General features: G+C 58.8%; 1 protein-coding gene across 2 annotated transcripts in view; it reads left to right on the forward strand.

The window, feature by feature from the left end:
• Window positions 1-3,547: 3,547 nt before the first annotated feature.
• The window catches only part of ZNF444 (zinc finger protein 444), a 12,410-nt gene continuing 3,774 nt past the window's right edge, over window positions 3,548-12,183 (forward strand). Inside the window, exons 1-2 of one of the 2 annotated variants that reach the window (XM_059383205.1) lie at window positions 3,548-4,370; window positions 5,093-5,437. In XM_059383205.1, coding sequence (XP_059239188.1) covers window positions 4,368-4,370; window positions 5,093-5,437 — 348 coding nt within the window. In that variant the 5' untranslated portion in view covers window positions 3,548-4,367. Of the gene's footprint in view, window positions 4,371-4,449; window positions 4,588-5,092; window positions 5,438-12,183 lie in introns of those variants that run through there. The other variant, XM_059383207.1, reaches the window with a different exon arrangement.

A 12,183-nucleotide genomic window follows, 5' to 3' on the forward strand; every position in this document is an offset into this window, starting at 1 on the left:
GGGGCCCCGAAAGGGGAGGGGTGGGGTGCGGGGCGTGGGATGCTGAGGCCGCCCGCCGCGCTCTTCTCTCGCGTGCTGGGCGCCCGCGTCGGGTCCGGGTGCGCGGGAGGCTGTTGGCCCGCGGCTCGCCCGGGCTCCAAGCTGGGCTCGTCTGTGGGAGCTGCTCCCGGCCGACTCCCGTCACCCTGCGGGCCCCCTCCTCTGAGGCTGGCGAGGTGTGGGTGCCGGCGCCTGGGGCTCCCTGTGCTCGAGCCCTTGCTGGCGTGGCCGCTGCGCTCCGCATCTGTTTTCCTCGCCCCTCGCCCTCACGCGGCGACGCTCGCCCCTGTCGGGTTTTCCGGCCCATTTTACAGCCCGGGTGATGGGGACCCCGTGTAACAGGTGCTCGTGTACCGTGTGTGAGCACGGACCGCTGGGCGGCTGCAGAGCTGGGGCTTGCCCCAGAGCCCTTGCGCCCCGAGTATGTCCCGTGGGCCCGCGGCTCTCAGCCCCGGGGCTGGGAGCCCGTGTTCTGCTTCTCTGGGGAGACACAGCGGTATCTGGAAACCTGTGTGGCGGTCACAGCTGGGGTTTGGGGAAACGGCCGCTGGTTTCGGGGATGCTGACAGACATTTCGCGTGGCATGGGACGGCGGCCACATCACAGAAGCATCGGGCCCCATGTGGGACTGGTACTGAGGTTTGGAAACCCTGCAGTGGACATTCAAGTCTTCCCTGAGCGCTTACTGGATCTTGGACCACTTCTCGGTCACGATCTTGGCAACCCCGTGTGGGGAAGGAGCTGTTATCAGTCCTGGTTTCCAGGTGGAGAAATTCAGTCCACAGAGGGCAAGTCAGGGGTCCAGGGTCAGGCACTGGATAAATGGCTGAGCTGGAAATGGAAGCAGCCAAGGCCCGGAGCCCACCTCATAACCCTTTGATTAACCCAGCGGGCTGTGCAGAGGTGCTGGGTGCGACCAGCATGGGCTCTGGGGTCCCACAGTTCCAGGTTTGAATCCTGTCTCTGAGTGATCTTGTGGGCTTCTGATTGTGGTGCCCAACCTGCAGGGCTGTTGGGGTGCTTGGGTGGGGCATTGTGAGGCTGAGCCTGCTCAGCAGCTGTCTCCTGAGGCTTCCAGGGTAGCGCACAGCACTCTGGCCGCGGCAGGAGGCACTGGACCGCAGTGGAGGGTAAGGATTGGTTCACCTGGTGGAACGAACTTCCTTACTGCTTCCTGGGTGGTGACCCCAGGACCCAGAGAAAGGTCCAGCTGGCCCTGCTCTCCACTCACTGTGGACAGCTGGTGGCTCACCCGTGAGCCCCCTTCCCCCAAGACTGCAGGACCCTTCAGCATGATGCCTGAGCCCTGGCTCTCTCAGGTCAGATTCCAGTCCAATCCAGGGGGATCTGTCTCATAGCAAGCAGGCTTCTCTGTGTCTTTGGAGTCTCAGCTCTGGCCTGGGTCTTCTGGGAAGCCTTCCCTGCCACCCCAGGCTCACCAGCCCTTGAATGGAGAGATGGGTGGGCGGGAGGTGATGTTGCAGGCTGGCTGTGGACCAGGCAGACAGGGGTGTGAGTTTAGGCTCTGTGACTTATTAGCTGAGTGACTTTAGGCAAGTGTCTTTATCTTCTCCATTGGCAAAATGGAGGCAATAATACTAAAATCCCATAGCACTGATCATCCCATAAATTTTCTTTGAGTGCCAGCCAGCACGCTGGGCTCTGTGAATGTGTTCTCTTGCTCTCCTAAAGCGTCAGTTCTCACGAAGGAAGATATCACACAAAGAAAGCCCTTGTCTTGTTAAACACTAAAGGAAGTTAGTAAAGGTGACGGGATAGAAACTGCAGGGTAGGGTGTGTGGATGCTGTGTTAATCAGACAGCTTGAGGAGGCTCTCTGAGTAGGAGAAATTGCATGGAGGCCTCAAAAAAGAGAAGGAGTCAGCTGAGTAAAGGGGGGAAGAGCAGGTACAAAGGCCCTGGGGTAGGACTAGCGTTGAGTCTGAGAATATAATCCAGGAGCTGGTGTGGCTGGAGTAGAGAGAGCCAGGGATAAAACAGTGAGAGATAAGAAAGGTAGGCAGATGGGAGACCTTCTGTAGCAAGGAAGCAGCCAGGGGGTTTTGAGTGGGGAAGTGACATAATGTGATTTGTGTTGAGGGAAAAAAACCGCTTCTGATTGTTGTGGGATGATTTGCATCTAGGGTGGCAGGTTCAGGAGCAGGGAGATGATGTGGGAGGGTGTGGTGGCTGGCCCAACAGTGAGATGATGTCCATGGTCAGTGCGTAATACTTAAGAGCCAGGGCTTTGGACTTGGGCTACCCTGGGGACCTTTCAGCCCAGCCACACAGAGCCTGTGTCCCAGAGCCAAGGATTCCTGTCTCGACCTCCTTTGCTGCAAAATGAAGGTGGCCACAGGAGTTTCTCATCATGAGGAAAGTTGTTCAAATGCAGACCTTCTCTTGACTCTCACTGGTCAGAGCCCTCATCTGCCTCCTGCCTTGGGTCGCGAGAGCTGTTCTGTAGTCCTGATCAGGAGCAAGCTACTGCAGCAACGAGGCCCTGAAACACAGTGGCTCAAGCCCAGTAGAAAAACTGGTTCCCTGACAGTGCAGGGTGTTACGACGTGGGTCAGTGCCGATACCCACGGGGCCATCCAGGATGCCTTCTGTGTTGGTCTCCCACCATCAGGAGTTGGCAAACTTTTTCTGGAAGAGCCAGACAGTAGATAGCTTTAGCCACGTGTCAGCTTTGCAGCTCTAAAGTCTGCCAGATGTCCGTAGCTCTGTCTTCCGAGCTCAGAAGCAGCCAGGGATGGTGCCCGAGCAAGTAGGCTTGGCCATGTACCAATAAAACTTTATGGAAAAAAAAAAAAAAAAAAAAGCGGGTGCTTGGATGGCTCAGTCAGTTAAGGGTCTCTCTTTGGCTCAGGTTGTGAACCCGGGGTCCTGGGATAGAGCCCCATTTTTGGCTCCCTGCTCAGCGGAGCCTGCTTCTCTCTCTCCCCCTTGCTTCCTGCTTTTTCTCTTGCTACCTCTCTCTCTCTCAAATAAATCAATAAGAAATCTTCTAAAATTTTTTAAAAAAGAAAGAGGCAACTGGCTGGCCCACTTGGTAGAGCATGCGACTCTTGATCTTGGGGTTGTAGGTTCAAGCCCCACAACCAAAAGATAAAATCTTAAAAAACAAAACAAAAGGAAAGATGGGCTGCAGGCCAGATCTGGCCCACAGGCGGCTGTTTGCTGACCCAGTCCTAGTGGTTCTCAAGTGTCGTGATCTCGGGGCCCCTTTACATTCTTAAAAGTTACTGGAGATCCCAAACTATCTTTATCAGTAGCAGTTGTGTTTGTGGGTATGTATCCTATTAAAGCAAAGGCCAAAGAAATTTCAAAGTATTTACTAATAATGCCTATAAGAATAGAAGTAATCAACATTTCATATGTTGACATAAATAACCTTTTTTTTAATGGAAAATAACTGTGTTTTCCAAAACAAAAAATTGGAAACATGGCCTTGTTTTTCTGCAAATATCTCCAATTCCTGACTTGAAAGAAGATGGCTTCTCCATTCGGCCTGTGTGTGTGCAGCCTGTGGAAGACCCCGGCGCACCCTCAGATACCATCTTACCATCATGATGGAACAGTTCTGACCTTGCTGTACCCTGGGGGTCCCTGGACCACAGGAGGATCTCTCTTCTAGCCCGGAGTCTTTCAGTCTTAGTGCTGTCGACATTCGGGGCTGGACCATTCTGTGCCATGGGGCTGCCCTGTGGGCCTTAGGACCACCAGCTGCCTCCCCACTGCTGGACACCCACAGTCCCATTCCCCTACCCCCATCCAGCAGTCAAAAGTCTCCAGACATTCCCAGCTGTCTCCCGGTGGAGACGCTGCCGTGTCTGGGTCCCCTCCTTCGGGAACAGGGAAGAGGAAGTGGAGGGCACACGGCTTCCTTGGAGGGTGGGGGTATTGCACATAGGAGGAAGGGGAGAGTGGATGTGGGCCAAGTCCCAGAGTCCGCCTCTTTTCCCAATCCCCGGACATGACTGGGGGCCCATCCATGTGTCGGATGGCGTGGGCAGCCATGGGAATACTGAATGGGCGCCTCAGCAACAGACACTGATTTCTCTCAGTTCTGGGGCTGGAGTCCAAGGTCGGGTGCAGGCAGATTTGTGTCTGGGCTGTGGGGGCAGCTTGCTTGTCTCCTCATGTGGCAGAGCACGTCCAGGGATGTCTGTTCCTCTAGCGGCACCGATCCCCTCGTATTCGGACCCCAGCCTCATGGCTTCTCTTCATCTCTTTCTCCGTTTTTACTGAGACGTCATCAACATAGAGCGTTGTGTTCAGTTACCCCAGGACCATCTGACGTGGGTACGTTGTGACGCGGTCGCCATGGTGAGTGCGGTTCACATCTGTCAACTCACGTCTTCAGCCTTGTCCTTGCTGTGGTGAGAACGTGTAAGCTTGTTCCCAGCAGTTCCGAGCGGACAGCGCCATCTTGGGAGCCCCAGCTGCTACGCCGCCTGTTAGAGCCCCCGTGTCTTCTAACAGAAGCTTGTGCCAGCTTCATCCAAACCCACCTCCGGACACCGGGGTGCTGGGTTAGAGCTAGGTGTGGGTTTGGGGATGTGAATAAGGAAGCGGTGGGGGGGGTAGCTTTGGAGCGGGTATGCTAGAGCCCGTGCTGCAGGGGGCGCAGGGTCTGTGTGTCATCGGGCAAGCAGTCACGGTGGCGATGGTGCTGGCGAGAGCTGCGGGCTTTCTGAGCCCGGCCAGGCCGTGCTGTTCCCGGCTGTCTGTGTGTTCGCTCCTCACACAAAGCCGAGGGAGGAGACTGAGGGGCAGTGGGGCCTGCGGTCACCTGCAGGGAAGGAGCAGAGACAGGGCCAGAGCCTGTGCTGTCCCTGGACAGGGTCCCATCTCCCCTCCTCCAGCACCTTCCTTCTCAGGCACTCACCCTCAGCCTTGGAGGGGAAACTGAGGTGCAGAGAGGCACCACCACTTACTCCAGGTCCCTCGGCTCCCACCTGGGTGTGCTTGGGGTGCAGCCGGCGGGAGGCGGTGGTTTCCTGCATCACTGAGTTGGGTTCTGACTGTGCTGACTCCCCTCCCCATAGGCGCTGCTGTCCCCGCAGGACTCACAGACCCCCATGGAGGTCCTGTCTCCCCAGCCCGTGAAGCAGGAAGGCCAGACGGCCAAGGGCCTGACCCTGGACTCGCCGTGGCACCGCTTTCGCCACTTCCACCTGGGCGATGCGCCGGGCCCCCGCGAGGCGCTGGGGCTGCTGCGCACCTTGTGCCGAGACTGGCTGCGGCCCGAGCTGCACACCAAGGAGCAGATGCTGGAGCTGCTGGTGCTGGAGCAGTTCCTGAGCGCACTGCCCGCCGACGTCCAGGCCTGGGTGTGCAGCCGGCGGCCCCAGAGCGGGGAGGAGGCCGTGGCCCTGCTGGAGGAGCTCTGGGTGAGCGCGGGGCTGGCGGGGGCGGGGGGGGGGGGTGGGGTGGAGTGGGAGGACCAGCTTTCCCCTCACCTGACTGGAGATCGGTCTCCCCCTCTTTGCCCGGCCTTGGGGCACAAGGGGCACAAGGGAGAGCGGGAGGCTTTGGGGCGGGTGTGTGCGTGCAGAGGGGTCCCCAAGACTGCCCTCCCTCTGACTCTCACGGCACCTTTGGGGGTGTCCGGGACTGCTCTCCAGTTGCATTCAGGGAAAGGATTCAGAGCCACCCAAAAGCCGTCTCCTCCCTCACACTGGGGTTTGTCATGGCCGAGGGGCACAGATTGGGTCGGCGGAGGAAGGAGCTGCAGGGCCCCAGCCCTGGCCCAGAGCCTCTGGCCGCCCTCTCACAGGGGTGCATGGACAGCCTAAAGTCCTCCCGGCCATGGTGTGTGACTTGTGCCTGCAGTGTCACCAACCGGGGTGGCTCCCTGAGCCTCGGTGCCCGGAGTTTGCTGGGCCCCAGTGTGCGGGCCTGATCCTTGTCCCCTCCAGCCCCTGTGGAGGCCGGGCAGACCCTGGGTGTCTGGAAGTCTCTGATACAAACTGTACCGTAGGACTGTCCAGTGTGGCCCAAGGCCACCAGGCACGCAGACACTTGTGTCAGGCAGGGTGCCCCCAGGCCTTACAGGTCACCACCTGGTGGCTGAGAGCAGACGCCAGCCCTCTCTTTGTGGGAGACCAGATGCTTTACTGAGATGGGGTCATCCGACCGGAGCCTATGGACCAGGCTTGCCCCCTGCCCTCTAGCTTTGTGGAGAGGGGCACAGCCAGGCCTATCTGTCTACACGATTCCTGTGGCTCTTCTGCCACAAGGCCTGAGTGGGGCAGTGCGGACACAGACCGATGGCCCGTAAAAAGCTGGAAACCCTTACTCCTGGTCCGTCACAGGAACAGCCTGCAGACCCCCGGTTTAGAGCCACGCTGTCCGGGGAGCAGTAGTCCGTGAGCCTGTATGTAGTCCTGAACCATCCAGTAGCATAATAGAAAGAGTAGAAAGGAACAGAGGATTTAATTATTGAACTCAGTGTGTCCAAGCTCTTAGTGTCTTGGCAGTGGTGTGCGAGGCGGCTAAGCTGGCATCCCGGAGTGTGTGCAGCACGGGGTCCCAGGCTGGGGTCACCACCCGCTCAGCCAGGCAGGGATTTCCCTCGGCCCCCAGGGATCCCAGGAGCCAAGAACAGTCCTCAGAACCATGGAGGCCCGCACGCTGCCGGTGGCCATGCCAAGTGGCCATCAGAACCACTTGGAGCCCAGGGAGGGCTCCATCCCTGGGCCTTGCTCAGCCTCCGCTTCCAAGGCCATGTCCTTTCCTTACCCCGACTCTTCCCGTGATGCTGGGGCTGTCCCCACACGTCAGCATCCCAAGCCCGGGGAGCAGGGTCCGTTGTGTCTGCCGCGGATGCAGGTGGGTGCCTGAGGAGTTGGAAAGGGTGTGGAAAGGGTGTCAGAGTCTCGCCGAGCCGTGGTTCCCGGGGATGCTCTGACAGCTTCCCTGTCTGCCGGGGCGTCCTTCTCCTCCTCTGGTAAGAGAACAGCCTTGGGCGGGGAGCCAGGCAGAGCATCGCTGGACGGGGTGATGCTGTTCCGTGGGGTCACGCCGCACCATCCCTGGCCCCTGGATGCTGCTTCCCCATTGCTGTGGGACGGACAGCTGTTTAAAGCAAAGGCATGAAGAGCGATGGTTGCCTGGCATCAGGCCTTTGCCCTCAGACTGTGGCAGAGGGACCCAGAAAGCTGGAGTCCCGGAAATGTGTTTGGGACGAGGGTGTCTATGGGGCCGGGGTCCTCCGTGTGCGGGCAGAGCCTTCCCTGGTGCGGCCCCAGACCCGGCTGCCAGGGCCCCCAGGAGCTCCAAAGAGCCCTGCTCCCGGGCCTCCCTCAGGCGCAGAGCTTGCTGTTACCACCGGCTGCAGGTGCCACCGCCTCCGTGGGCTGCTTTTGTTTAAGATTTTATTTAGGAAAGAGGGCGTGTAAGTGAGGGAAGGGCAGAGGGAGTGGGAGAAGCAGGCTCCCCGCTGAGCAGGGAGCCTGATGGACAGATGGTTGGACAGAGGGACGGAAGAGGAGGGATTCCATCCCAGAAGCCTGGGATCGTGACCTGAGCAGACGCTCAGCTGTTGAGCCAGCCAGGTGCTTGGCTTCCATGTACTTTTAACTTTTTGGGGGTGGGGATGGGGAGTCAGGACAGCGACCTGTGCTGGCACTGCAGGGCCCCACGGGCCGCCAACGTGCGGTGCGTCACCTGGGGAAACCCAGAGAGGAGCTCCGTGTGCGAGCTGTGGCTTCGCTCCGCATCGTGCCTTTGAGGCTAACGCATGCGGTCGTGTGGGTTGGTGGGTGGTTCCTTTCTCGCACCGTGGTGGGGACACGCCAGCTTCTCTGTCCCTCCCCTACTCAAGGACCCAGAAGTGGTCTCCAGTGCTGGGTGGTTTTGAGTGCAGCTGCCATAAGGACCGAGCTGTGTTTGTCCATGTGGGCACAAGTGCTCTTTGTCTGGAGGGGTGGCTGGAGTGCAAGGGCTGGGTTTCGCAGAGGGTGTGTTTGATTCTAGAAGAAGCCTCCCAGCTACTTCTTGAGGTGGCGGTGGCACTTGGCATGGCCACCAGCAGCGTTTGGGCCTCTGTGGTTCTGAGGACTTTTCTTGGCTGCTGGGATCCCCAGGGGCCGAGGGAAATTCCTGCCTGGCCGAGCCAGCCTCGTGGAAATCCCTTGGTGTTGTGACGCATGTGGCAGTGACTAGAGCGTGGGTCCTTGAGCGCAGGGGCCATGTCTGCCCCGTTCACGGCTGTGTCCTTGGTGCATTCAGTTCTGTACGCGGTGGGTGCTCGGAAAGGGGCTTGCCGGGGAGCGGAGGGTGACCCCCCAGGCCGCCTCCGTTGGTGTAGTGGGCAGTGCGCAGTGCGCAGTGCGGGTCACATCTGTGGAGCGAGAGCCTGGTCCATGCCACAGGTGAGGGGAGACGGCCGGGCGGGACTGAACTGGCCACGCCCAGCCCCCCCAGTCCCCCACCCCCCCGCTTCCGGTGGCAGGCACACAATAGCCAGGGGTCCACCCCAGCCAGCCCAGGAAACCCAAAGGAAAGCCGGTGGGCGGGAGGCGGGGAGAGCCCGGGTTGCAGTCAGTCACAACAGGAAACGCCCGCTGGCCTGGGCCTCCTGGTCAGCGCTCAGGGAGTTCTGGGACCAAGGAGGAAGAGAACAGGGACGGCTGGCAGGGCCCGCGTGCAGGAGGGCAGGCCAGCTGCGGCCCCGAGAGTTGAAGGCGGGCCACAGGGCTTGCTGAGCCTGTGCATCTTGGGCCAGAGGGCGAAGCTATGGGAGAAAGACACCCCCCGCCCCGGCAGTGGCCTGCGGGACCCTTCGGGACCCTGTGGTCGGGCCTCCTGCCTTTGCTCCCTGCGCCCCCCCACCTGGTGGACCTGCAGGGTAGGAAGTGCAGTCTTGAACCCAAGTGTCCTTGCTGCCGCAGGCGAGCAGTGCTGGCCACTGGGCAGCTCCGTGTGCGGCGCTCAGGGCTTCCCCGAGGACCCCTTGCCCTGATACCACCTGCAGGTTCAGGGCTCCCCAGGGCCAACTTGGGTTCAGTAATTCCTGAGAAGGACTCAGGACTTGACGAGAGCTGGGGTGCTCCCGGTTCTGACTTGTTTCAATGAAAAGACAAGAGACCCTCAGGGCTGGGTCCAGGAAAGCTGCTGTCCCAGGGGTGCCGTGGGGACAGCACTGTGCTGACGAGGGAGGCTCCCAAGCTTGGTGTCCAGGCTTTTTACTGGAGGTCAGCTGTACAGCCACAAGGCGGACGCTGGTCTCCAGCCCCCTGGAGGCTAAGAGGCCCCCATGAAACCCGCTGTTAGCCCAGCCTGCCTGTCTCCACCCAACCCTGAGGGGTCAGTACCTCACAGTGTTACCCTGTCTCCCGGGTGATGGCACGCATCCCAGAGAAGTCAGCAAATGGCCGGAGGTCACGGGGCTAGTTAGGGGACAGTGGGAGGAGTGGAACCCACAGGCCCTGGCTCTAGATTCTGCTTCTAAGCTTGCTGTACCCCAGAGACGGGGCCCCCAGTGCCTGCTCCAGCGCCCAAGCCTCATCCCCACGGCTCTTCTGCCTGGGTGTCTTGCTCTGTGCACAGTCTAGCATCCCATGCCTGGGACCCCAAACCAGAGAGCCCTAGGCCATCCAGAGGACGTGTGTGCCCTAGAATCACCAGGACAGCCTGCTGGCTCTCCTGGGCTCCTGGGCTGTGCTTGAGGGCGGGCGGGCTGACGCAGCTGCAGCAGAGGCTGGCGGGGCAGGCATCTGGCCCATATCCCGCTCCCGGGGGGCTGTGCCGTGCCAGTCCAGGTCAGGACCTGGGGTGAGACCGAGCGCCACTTCAGCCCCTCCGCCCTGACCCCAGGGTGGGAGGTAACATGCTCAGGGTCCCACAGGCAGGTCTGTGGCTGGAGGCACCTAGGGACCTAGTGAGCCTCATGCTGGACCCTGACTCCACACCTCGGTACCCACTTAACTTTACCCTGTTCTTTAGGAACTGTTTCTTCATCAGAGCAGAGGCAGACAGTTTGACCCTTACCCTTTCCCCCACCCATCGCTCACTTGCTTGGCGCCTACTGAGAAGAGGCACCGGGAGTCAGAGCCCAGCCCTCTTCCATGGTGGCGGGAATGTGCCCCGGGACAGGTCTGGCAGTGCCTGTGAAGGTTAAACAACAGCCACCCTGTGAGCCCATAGTCCCCACCTGGCATACGAGCCTACAAACATCTGTCTCTGATGCGAGTGATGCGGCAGCCGGGCGGCAGGCTCTGTAATAGGCAAACAGTGGAAGTGCCCCAGGTGCCCGCTGGGATGGAGAAGCAGCACAGTCCAGCCTCGCGAGCGGATGCTGCTCAGCCACCCACGCCAGCTGGAGTGACTGTCCGAGATGTGATGCGGAAGGGGGAGGGAGCCTGTGAGAAGGGGCTGTAGACCGCAAGATTCCATCAATGTAGCTTCCAGAACAGGCAGACCCAGAGACGCAAGCCTGCGGGTTCCCTGGGGCTGGGGCAGGGAACCTGAGCAACTGCTACTAGGTCTGTGGTTTAGTTTGTGGGAGATGAAAATATCCTAGAACCGGGGGTGGTCGTATGCCTGTGAGTGTGCTAAAGCCCACGGGATTGTATTCTCAGTAGGTGAATTCTGCAGGTGAGTCATGCCTTGCGACAGTTATTAAAAGGACTGGCACCAGGATACACAGAAGGCAGGTGGGCCAGGCCCTCCCCTCCTGAAGCGCACACTCTGTGGGAGCAGATGGGCAGCAGAGGCATAGAAATGCCGGTGGCAGTTCAGGTGGCTGTCGGGAGGTCTCCTGAATATATCAGGACTAGGTGATACCAGCTCCAGACAAACTTTTCAAAAATTGAAGAAGGTATACTTCCCAGCTCCTTCTGCGGGCCAAACCAAGGATGCTGCGAGAAAGAGAACTGTTGGCCAGCATCCTCAATCTCCAAATAATGGTACCACATGAAAGACTCCCCCCCCCCCCCCGCCCCACCAAGAACAAGGGTACCTGTGTACTTTGTGGTTCTACGTATGAAGTTTCTAGAACATGAAAACAGCTCTGGAGTGACGGGAAGCGTGCATCAGGGTTTGCTGATTAGTGCTGCGGAGAGGTACGAGGAAACTTTCAGGGGCTGATATGCTTACCATCTCGGCGCTGATGGCAGTTGCGGGAGCGTGTACGTGTTGAAATTCACTGGGTCGTGTACTTTAAGTATATGCATTCTTTTAATCTTTTATTTTTTTAAAGATTTTATTTATTTGATAGAAACACAGTGAGAGAGGGAACACAACCAGAGGGAATGGGAGAAGGAGAAGCAGGCTTCCCACCAAGCAGGCAGCCCAATGTGGGACTCAATCCCAGGACCCTGGGATCATGACTTGAGCCAAAGGCAGACTCTTAATGACTGAGCCACCCAGGCACCCCTAAATATATGCATTTGTAATGTGCATCCATATAACCTCCATGTTGAATAGTATAGTGTGACAGGTAGCAGGATAGGGACCGTTCTTAAGTAACAGAGGCTGGTAAACGTTTGTGTGGTAGCAGCGATGGGGGCTCAGTCAAGTCTGGAAGGACATGTCGGAGGCAGACAGGGAGAGGGAGAAGAGTATGCCGAAGAGTGGAGGTTTGAGAGAACCTGGCATGCTTGGGGCATCATTAGCTTTCTACTGTGGACTTTCGGAACGGGACCTGGCCAGAGGTGGGGCTGGAGGAGGAGGTGGCAGGGCACGCTGGCCTGTGGGCCACAGCAGAAGCAAGTAGCGGGTCAGCACCTGTGGCACCATAACAGCCTGAGCCACGCGAGTGGTCAGGAATCCGCTTACAGCCTGCTGGAGCAAAGAGGTGACCACACAAAGTATTCATCCTGCCGCCACCAGACAACGTGGGCATTCACAGGTCCCAGACAATGCACGTTTGGGAAAAGCTCCAGAAGCTCCCTGCAGAGTCGTCTTGCTAGCTGATAGAAATTTAGGCATCACTGACTTCCACCCTAAGCATTGCATTTATTTATTTTTTTTTTTTAAAGATTTTATTTATTTATTTGTCAGAGAGAACGCGAGCGAAAGCGAGCACAGGCAGACAGAGAGGCAGGCAGAGGCAGAGGGAGAAGCAGGCTCCCCGCTGAGCAAGGAGCCCGATGTGGGACTCGATCCCAGGACGCTGGGATCATGACCTGAG

The sequence above is a fragment of the Mustela nigripes genome, chromosome 17, assembly GCF_022355385.1.
Source record: "Mustela nigripes isolate SB6536 chromosome 17, MUSNIG.SB6536, whole genome shotgun sequence".
In the NCBI taxonomy this organism is placed as follows: domain Eukaryota; kingdom Metazoa; phylum Chordata; class Mammalia; order Carnivora; family Mustelidae; genus Mustela; species Mustela nigripes.